This window comes from Salmo salar, chromosome ssa20 (assembly GCF_905237065.1).
Source record: "Salmo salar chromosome ssa20, Ssal_v3.1, whole genome shotgun sequence".
Taxonomy (NCBI): Eukaryota; Metazoa; Chordata; class Actinopteri; order Salmoniformes; family Salmonidae; genus Salmo; species Salmo salar.
Window position 1 is genome coordinate 16,255,589 of NC_059461.1, and position 9,519 is coordinate 16,265,107.

The 9,519-nt window shown below is 40.7% G+C and overlaps 1 protein-coding gene across 1 annotated transcript; it reads right to left on the reverse strand.

Moving 5' to 3' along the window:
- Positions 1-1,039: 1,039 nt before the first annotated feature.
- cssa20h9orf85 (chromosome ssa20 C9orf85 homolog) lies at positions 1,040-9,499 on the reverse strand. Its single transcript, XM_014160661.2, has 4 exons — positions 9,227-9,499; positions 8,968-9,074; positions 6,988-7,101; positions 1,040-3,321 (listed from the first exon to the last, which is right to left on the reverse strand). Exons 1-4 carry the CDS (start codon positions 9,326-9,328, stop codon positions 3,105-3,107), a joined length of 540 nt encoding a protein of 179 aa, XP_014016136.1. The 5' UTR covers positions 9,329-9,499; the 3' UTR covers positions 1,040-3,104.
- Positions 9,500-9,519: the final 20 nt, after the last annotated feature.

The window sequence follows — 9,519 nt, forward strand, 5'->3', positions numbered from 1 at the left end:
CTGTGTGGAGTTGATGGATATTGGCGGGAACTGGAACACACTGTAGTACATGTTGATAAGAGCATCCCAAACATGTTCAATGGGTGAAATGTCTGGTGAGTATGCAGGCCATGGAAGAACTGGGACATTCAGCTTCCAGGAATTGTGTACTGATCATTGCGACATGGGGCTGTGCATTATCATGTTGAAATATGAGGTGATGGAGGCGGATGAATGGCACGACAATGGGCCTCAGGATCTCGTCACGGTATCTCTGTGCGTTCAAATTGCCATTGATAAAATGCAATTGCATTCGTATGACTGCCCATACCATAACCCCTCTGTTCACAACGTTGAGATTAGCAAATTGCTCGCCCACATGACACTATACATGCGGTCTGCCATCTGCCCGGTACAGTTGAATCCGGGATTCACCTGTGAAGAACACACTTCTCCAGCGTGCCAGTGGCCTTCGAAGTTGAGCATTTGCCTAAAGTTGGTTACGATGCCGAACTGCAGTCAGGTCGAGACCAGATGAGCTTCCCTGAGATGGTTTCTGACAGTTTGTGCAGACAGTCTTTGGTTGTGCAAACAAAGTTTCAACTGTCTGGGTGGCTGGTCTCAGACGATCCAGCAGGGGATGAAGCCGGATGTGGAGGTCCTGGGCTGGTGTGGTTACACGTGGTCTGCAGTTGTGAGGCCGGTTGGAAGTACTGCCAAATTCTCTAAAACGACGTTGAAGGCGGCTTATGGTAGAGAAATTAACATTACATTTTCTGGCAACAGCTCTGGTGGACATTCCTCCAGTCAGCATGCCAATTGCATGCTCCCTCAAAACTTGAGACATCTGTGGCATTGTGTAGCATGACAAAACTGCACATTTTAGAGTGACCTTTTATTGTCCCCAGCACAAGGTGCACCTGTGTAATGATCCTGCTGTTTAATCAGCTTCTTGATATGCCACATCTGTCAGGAGGATAGATTATCTCGGCAAAGGAGAAAATGATCACTAACAGAGATATAAATACATTTGTGCAAAAAATGAGAGAAATAAGCTTTGTGCGTATTAAGCATTTCTGGGATCTTTTATTTCAGCTCATGAAACATGGGACCAGGTTACGTTTATATTTTGTTCAGTGTAGTTTGCTTAACAAATAACTTGCATGATTCCAGCTGTGTGCAATACTAGGAGTTAATATACCACAAACACCAAGGAGCTTTTCCAATGGCTTATAAGTAAGGGCACCAAATGGTTTGGGTCAAAAAGATATTGAATACCCCGTTGAAAATTGTAAAAAAAAAATGTATTAAAGGCCTACTCCTTAATTTGAAAAACACCACAATGGTAACCACTTAGTTTCAGAAGGATATCACAAGTTCATGAGCTTAGTTCATATGACTAACCACATCGTAACCTAAAATTCCCTGTAGCTCAGTTGGTAGAGCATGGTGTTTGCAACACCAGGGTTGTGGGTTCGATTCCCACGGGGGGCCAGCGCAGAAAAAAGTTGTATGAAATGTATGCATTCACTACTGTAAGTCGCTCTGGATAAGAGCGTCTGCTAAATGACTAAAATGGAAATGTAAAATATAACGTTGTTTTACTCCAGTGTTTGTAGAAAATACAAATAATTAGGCCTAATGTATTGCTTCAAAATATGGTTGAAACTATTAAGAGATTGTTATGATACTAATGATTAATAGTGCTTTATATATGTCCCAATAGGCCAAGTAAATTAGCTAACATCTTCAAATGAAATAAACCAGAAGACAATTGTATTAAGCAACTTCTATGTCATAATCCAGACAATTTCAAACAGGCACTGCTTCAGCCCTAAACCACAGATGTTCCAGTTGATAGAAAGACGCAGATCATCTCACACAGAAAGGAAATATGATTGATACACTTGTCTTAATCTCCAGGGGCATTCCATGCGAGTTTGGCCCAAAGTTTATTATGTTTAGGATCTTCCTGAAATGAAATTAATAGAAAAAAGTATATTTTTTATTCAATTTAACTAGGCAAGTCAGTTAAGAGCAAATTCTTATTTACAATGACGGCCTACCCCGGCCAAGCCCTAACCCGGACGATGCTGGGCCAATTGTGCACTGCCTTATGGGACCCCAATCACGGCCGGGTTTGATACAGCCTGGAATTGAACCAGGGTCTGTAGTGATGCCTCTAGCACTGAGATTCAGAGCCTTAGACCGCTGCTCCACTCAGGAGCCCTATATGCTTGGCATACTTTTGATATCTGCATCCAAATAATTAAGACATTTTTCGAAAGTAGCAGAGCGCTCACTCTGGAAATTTGAGGCAGCATCTACAGACTAATCATTGTAGTATCTTAAAGCAATCTATGCATGAGGACAGACTATGCTTTCAAGTTAAGGAAACACATTTTGTTTTGTTATTTGGGTAAACTACTCCTTTAAGTCAGGAGGAGCACTAAGGTCATTGGACTTTAGATCATGTGTTTGAATAAGCAGAACAAAACTGGCATGTGGTCATTACCAAAGGCACTAAATAAAACCCACTGAGATCAATGAATTATGTTAAAAGTGTGGTAACAAGTTAGTGCGACTCACCATAAAGACTATGGTCCACTTGTAGCTCTAAAAAAGGGAGAAATCTGAGAGAAGATGTTCCACTATGGCCTACAGAGGAAAGCATTGAGCTGAAATATTGCATATTACTCAAAATACATTGTCAGAATAAATAGAAATAATGACTATTTTCTCAAAATGTATCTTTTGACACATGTGTACATGCGTGTGTATTTCTGTATCTGGAAAAGTTTAAAAACAGCTGCTGGGGCACTATTATGACTTCAATCCAATAGTGCTTGTGAATATTCCTTCACAAACAAAACAAGATAATGCTTCCTTAAACCCATCAAAGCATGACAAAAATTGCTGTCTGATAGGATTTACTACAAAACAGTTAATTGAAAGTGGTGTTTGTCCATTTAACATCCCAACACAAGTAGGCTATTGTATTTTAGAGTGAATCAATCTACAGTGATGAGTCTTCTTAGCAAAAGTATGTATAATCAGAGGATAAGTATATTAATACAATTAAATGGATTGGAGGTACATTTAGGGTCATCCTGGTTTAGCAGTCTTTAGTCTTTGAAACTAACATGTGCCACATTAGGGACAAGGGCCTTGCCGCTTCCTGCCTTGTCAGGACCTGAGTCACTGGCAAAGTCATCATCATCACTGCCCAAGTCACCAAAGTCATCATCAAGCTCATTGAAGTCCTCCTTCCTCCGAGTACATCCGGTCATCTTTTGATTGGTGTATTCCTCCTCTTCCTCTCCTTGCTTCTGTGTGTAAACCCTTTGGGAGGAATTTGAATTAAAAAACTTAAAAAATGACAAATGGAACCCTTTATGATTTTTACGGCCTGAAACTACTAGTGCCCAACAGCACACTTTTGGAATGTCGATCCAGGTTTTTTGTAGGTTCTTCAGAGACTTAAGCCAATTGAAATAGAAGTAGGGAAGACTCTGGATAGTTGTAACACTTTTTACCTTTTGGAAAGTTACTCCAAGCTTTTTAATAGCTACAGAATTCAAAATGGAATACAAACAACTTACATTTGTCTGCTACAAATGTATTTTAAAGCAATCAGAGAATGCATGATTTTGTCTCAAACACATGGAAAGTAATGTTACAACTGACCCCGGGGGTCAATTAACAGTATTTGGGGTGTAATATAAAGAACATTTTTTAAATCCATTACACTCATACCTGTATACAGGTTGAAAATGGCAGATTTGGACACTGATAAGTACAGTTTTAGGCATACAGACAAGAACATTTCAAACATACAAAACAAAGACACAATTCAACAGAAACAATCACAGACATATTGATCCTCCATAACATTTTTAAAATGGGCAAGGGACACCAGAGTGTCTAACTTAAGTTGGATCTGCAGTTTGTTCCATAAATAAGGTGCAAAGGAACTAAAAGCAGTCCTACACAACTCTGTGGAGACCGCAGGAGTCTAATGTAATCCACATCTGTGATCTGGTTAAAATTAGTATATCTAGTGGAAATGAATGATGATATATATGGAGGTAGTTTTAAAAGAAGTGCTTTATAAATAAACAAGAGAGCATGTTGCTCTCGCCTCACAGATAGAGAGGCCCAACCCACATGTTGATATCGGATACAGTGATGAGTTTTGTAATTATCACCCGTGATAAACCTGAGTGCACAATGATAAATAGCATCCAGTGGTTTTAATGTGTTTGCCGATGCATGCATATAGATAATATCACCATAATCTAAAACGGACATAAAAGTAGCCTGCACAATTTGTTTTCTATTTACGGAGGACAGACAAGCCCTGTTTCTGTAAAGGAACCCTATCTTGAATTTGAGCTTTTTCCCCAATTCAGTAACATGTTTTTTAAAAGAAAGCCTATCATCTAACCATACCCCTAAGTAACATGCTATACATGAAGTCAGAGCTCTGGCTCTGCACTTCACAGCTCTGTATGGGTTTTGACGGACGGCCATTCTGAACTTGAGCACCTCGTGCGACATGACGCTCACTGTGTACACTTTGGAGAGGTGTGTGGTAGAGCTGGGACGATAAACCGGAAATTATCGATGCCGACCACTTATCACAGGCATTTTTCAGATATCGTTCAATGCGATAAGTAGCCTAAACTAGAGAAATTTGAAAGGAAATAAGTTTGCTAATATGGGTGATTGTTAATGGGATAATTGATGGCTACAACCATCAAACTACTACTAGTAGTAGAAGTAGTAGTTTAAAGGATAATAAAAATCAACACAATAACCCATAATGACAAAGCAAAAACAGGTTTTGAAATTGCAAATGTGTATTTATTTTTAACCCCGGAAATATCACATTTACATAAGTATTCAGACCCTTTACTCAGTACTTTGTTGAAGCAGCTTTGGCAGCGATTACAGCCTCGAGTCTACTTGGGTATGACGCTACAAGCTTGGCACACCTGTATTTGGGGAGTTTCTCCCATTCTTCTCTGACGATCCTCTCAAGCACTGTCAGGTTGGATGGGCAGCGTCGCTTCACAGATATTTTAAGGTTTCTCTAGAGATGTTCGATCAGGTTCAAGTCCTGGCTATGGCTGGGCCACTCAAGGACATTCAGAGACTTGTCCAGAAGCCACTGCGGTGTTGTCTTGGCTGAGTGCTTAGGGTCGATGCCCTGTTGGAAGGTGAACCGTCGCACAGTCTCAGGTCCCGTGCGCTCTGGAGCAGGTTTTCATCAAGGATCTCTTTACTTTGCTCTGTTCATCTTTCCCTCGATCCTGACTAGTCTCCCAATCTCTGCTGCTGAAAAACTTCCCCACAGCATGATGCTGCCAGGTTTCCTCCAGACGTGATGCTTGGCATTCAGACAAAAGATTTCAATCTTGGTTTCATCAGACCAGAAAATCTTGTTTCTCATGGTCAGAGTCCTTTAGGTGCCTTTTGGCAAACTCAAAGCGGGCTGTCATGTGCCTTTTACTGAAGAGTGGCTTCCGTCTGGGCACTCTACCATAAAGTCCTGATTGTTAGTGCTGCAGAGATGGTTGTCGTCGTGGAAGGTTCTCGATCTCCACAGAGGAACACTGGAGCTCTGTCAGTGTGACTATCAGGTTCTTGGTCACCTCCCTGACCAAGGCCTTTCTCCCCCGATTGCTCAGTTTGCCTTTCCAAATCATGTCCAATCAATTGAATTTACCACAGGTGGACTCCAAGTTGTAGAAACATCAATGATGATCAATGGAAACAGAATGCACCTGAGCTCAATTTAGTCTCATAGCAAAATGTCTGAATACTTATGTAAATAAGGTATTTCTGTTTTCTATACGTTTTATACATTTGCTGTCATTATGGGGTATTGTGTGTAAATTGATGAGGGATTTTTTATTTAAATACATTTTAGAATAAAGCTGTAACGTAACAAAATGTGTAAAAAGGGAAGGGGTCTGAATACTTTCCAAATGCACTGTAAATCAATGTTTTATGGGTAAATAATCACATTAAGACACAGGGTGACGTTGCCCAACCCCAGTCTATGATGAACAAGGTAAATTTGGATCATTTGTTTCACTTTGGCTGCGGATATGACTTTTCTGTACCATTCATCCCGAGCACTAAAGGTCCCGAAGCTTCTGCACATGTGCGGATCACGTTCTGAGCATGCGTTTCTTTACCTCTACTTCATGCAACAACAAAAAATGTGTGGTCTCCCTCACTGTCAATCGTGAATGACAATTCACTCAAGTTTTACCGGTGAAACGTCTATACAGCATCTGCATACAAACCATTTGATCTGTCAGTTTCACTGGGATGTGCATTTCGATTTTCTTGAGTTAATTATACAGTGTTATTTTGAAGTAGTGTTATTTTGAAGTAGTGTTATTTTGAATTATGTACAGTGAGCGAATTTTGCCTAGTAGCGCACCGCTGAGGTTTGGCCACGAGACAAAAATGCAACCATATGCACAATAATCCTTACATTTCCAAAACTAGGTGGTGTTTTTGTCTTACAGTAGCATACTATTATATTCAGTTCTGCTATGTAGAATACTATCATTATGTGATGTTGCACATTGATTCAGCTTTAATCTAACTTTATTAAATGAGCACCATACGCCAGAGTAACCTGTTTTATACGAGTAGCTAAAAGCAGAGACTGTGCGTAAAGTAGCGAATCCAGCAAATGCGCCGAAGCGTCGGGACCTTAAGTGCTCGGGAAGGACCAGAAAAGTTGGATCCGCAGCCACTCAATATTTGTATCCCTCCAGTAGATAGCAGTCTTAGAAACGCTGTGATTATCTTATAGGAATGTTTTCTGGACTTTGATTTTTTAATCCTGAACACCCCCCCCCCCAAAACAGACAACACAGTTCCCAAGCAACACCTCTGCCAGCTTAGCCCATTGTGTGTGGGCTTTAGACTCACACACACACACACACACACACACACCATAGCGTAGGAAGTAGGAACACTCACGGAATTACGATGTCCTCTTTCTTCCCACACTTGGCACAAAGCTCCAGCTTCAGGGCACAGGTTTTACAAATGACGTGATATGCATCCTTCACCGTCTTCTGAGAACATTTCACACTAAAACACACAAACACACTGAATACCCAACAAGCTTCCCTCGGTCTTCCACATTTAAAACAAGTATAGAGAAAAACATGTCCCCCACGAATGATGTAGCGCTCCTACTTGTGTCAATTATTCCAACGTATGTTGCGTGGATTAATGATATATATATAGATAGATATCCATCTCCATTGGATGTGGAAAAGCCATTTAATTTGTAAGTCCTGAACTTACATACACTGTAAAACTTCAATTAAATTGCCAAGTCTTACCCGGGCAACGGTAAACCCTGGGTCTAAATCAATTGTTTACAAGGTTTCATGTTTGTTACATTAAATAATTCAGTAATGACTCGAAAAAAATATGTCAATCATCCGTTTTGAATCGCCAGTAAAAAACAAAAACAAAACCTCTTGCCTGCTAACAGCTGAGAACTGCTAGCTAACTGGCAAGCACAAAAACAGTCAGACCCGTAGAAATCGAGAAGGGTGCAATTGCGGCCAGCATTGCAGGAACCCCTCTTTATACTTCTATTTGTCAATTCTTTAAGTTAGGACAGACAGGAGGCGGGGACGCTCCAGTACAGTAGGTGGCAATAATGCACAATAACGTTGGATGGCAGCCGCCAATAAATCCAAAAGAAGAACCGTACACCGGTAGGCGGTGTCCTGCGCCCCCGACTATCGGCATTGCTTTTCCGCAGTTCTGTTAACGACCGCAAGGGCTGTTTGTTAGCTTAGCCAGCTAGTCTTAAGGAGGACTCTGGTACACAGCAGGTGGGGCCGACACCATACACTAGCAAGCTACCTAGCATACGGTGTCGCTAACTATCAAGATGGCTAATACACGGTGTCGCCTTAGCTGTGCTAGCGAGAGGCGGGGACAACCGGTAGCAGGCTTGGGCGGTCAACCATATACCGGGGTATTTGGAAATAACCACGGGATGGTTTTTTCAATACCGTCAATAACATTGAATCTATTTATTTGAATTTTTTATAGACATTAATATTTGTAGCTACTTTTTAAGTAAATATCAGCAGTCAACTTGTGCAAGATGTTAGGAGATAAAGATCGCGTTCTTCATTTCAACTGTCAGAATTTTTTTATTTATGAAGTTTGTAGTAACTTGACAAGGAATGCCCACACGCATTTCAATATTACTTTCCTTTACTTTCAACCCAATAACTAAAAGGTGTACAGCCAGGTACAAAAATAGCAGAACTATATAGCCCACTCAACCGGTGGTAGAATCACATTGCACAGATCTGACTCTTTGTGATCACGGTTACGGTCAATGCCAATAATAACCATTTCATTATTTATAGTGTCCACACTATAACAAAGTTTACCGGTAGTCCCCAGTCACGTGGTGTTTGTTTCTAAGCACACAACTACGAGACATGTACAGCCATGTGATCTAGTTACAGTATGGAATTCACAACTAAATGCTTGTCAGTTAGATATCTTATAAGTCAACTGTCTAAATTGTGCTAAATGCAAAACCAAGTTTCGCTTGGTAATAGCAGAGAATCCAATCCTGGATTAAGAGCCTTGCTGTCTAATATTTGTTTTATGCGTGCAACACAGATTGGCATTTTTTTGTTACTTGTATAACTTTGAGCTGGGATGTATGTCTGGTGTATTTCTTCTCAAAAAAACAAAAGGAAGATCCAAAATATAACATTCTCACAAACGGGTTAAAGTACTGATGGGAAGGCAAGTATACATCCACAATAACATGTTTGAGAAAACGTTGTACTTTTTTCCCCATACAGGTTAAGGTTGGAATAAGGCTTCGGTTTAATAGGTTTAAGGAAAATAGGATTTTGAATTGAAAGAAAGGTGTCCACGAGGACAAAAGAGCATACCGTGTGTACTCACCATGTTCGAGGTTGGGTAAGGGATTTGTATTTGTTGTATTTGACTTTCCACTCAATAACTTCCTTGCAGCGTTGACATAACCCGTCGTGGACCTTCGAGTTTGCGATCTACAATAATAACATCCGATATACACACAGAGAAAAGTAAAACAGTAGAGCTACAATTAGCCCAGCAGTATCCATACAAATGGTGAACATACTGTAGCTGACTTGCCAGAGTGGCTCCAAATGTACGTTAGTAGCCAGTCACAAGACCCTACCTTTACTTGAACACTTGCTCCATATTTGTCGTTCTTGTACGCAGTCGTGTTTTGGTGCTTTTGTCCTCGCGAGCGCGATGCGTTGCCCTTTTGAGAACTCATTTTGATCTAAACATAGTTTTCTAACGTTAGCTTGCTATCAGCTACCACAACACATGGACCAGCGACTCGTCAGCGACACACAAAAAAAGTCCTTCCGGGTCGCGGAATTTTGAAGTATCGAAATAAAAGCCTTTCAGAGAAGTGTCACTAACCACGTTTCATCCAGTTTTTATTTGAGTAAAGGCATACCA

Coding starts and splice junctions, on each gene's coding strand:
- cssa20h9orf85 (XM_014160661.2), bottom strand. CDS start 9,328: ATGAGTTCTCAAAAGGGCAACGCATCGCGCTCGCGAGGACAAAAGCAC. Junction 9,075..9,226: donor GAGCAAGTGTTCAAGTAAAG/GTAGGGTCTTGT, acceptor TTATTATTGTAG/ATCGCAAACTCGAAGGTCCA. Junction 7,102..8,967: donor CTTACCCAACCTCGAACATG/GTGAGTACACAC, acceptor TGTGTGTTTTAG/TGTGAAATGTTCTCAGAAGA.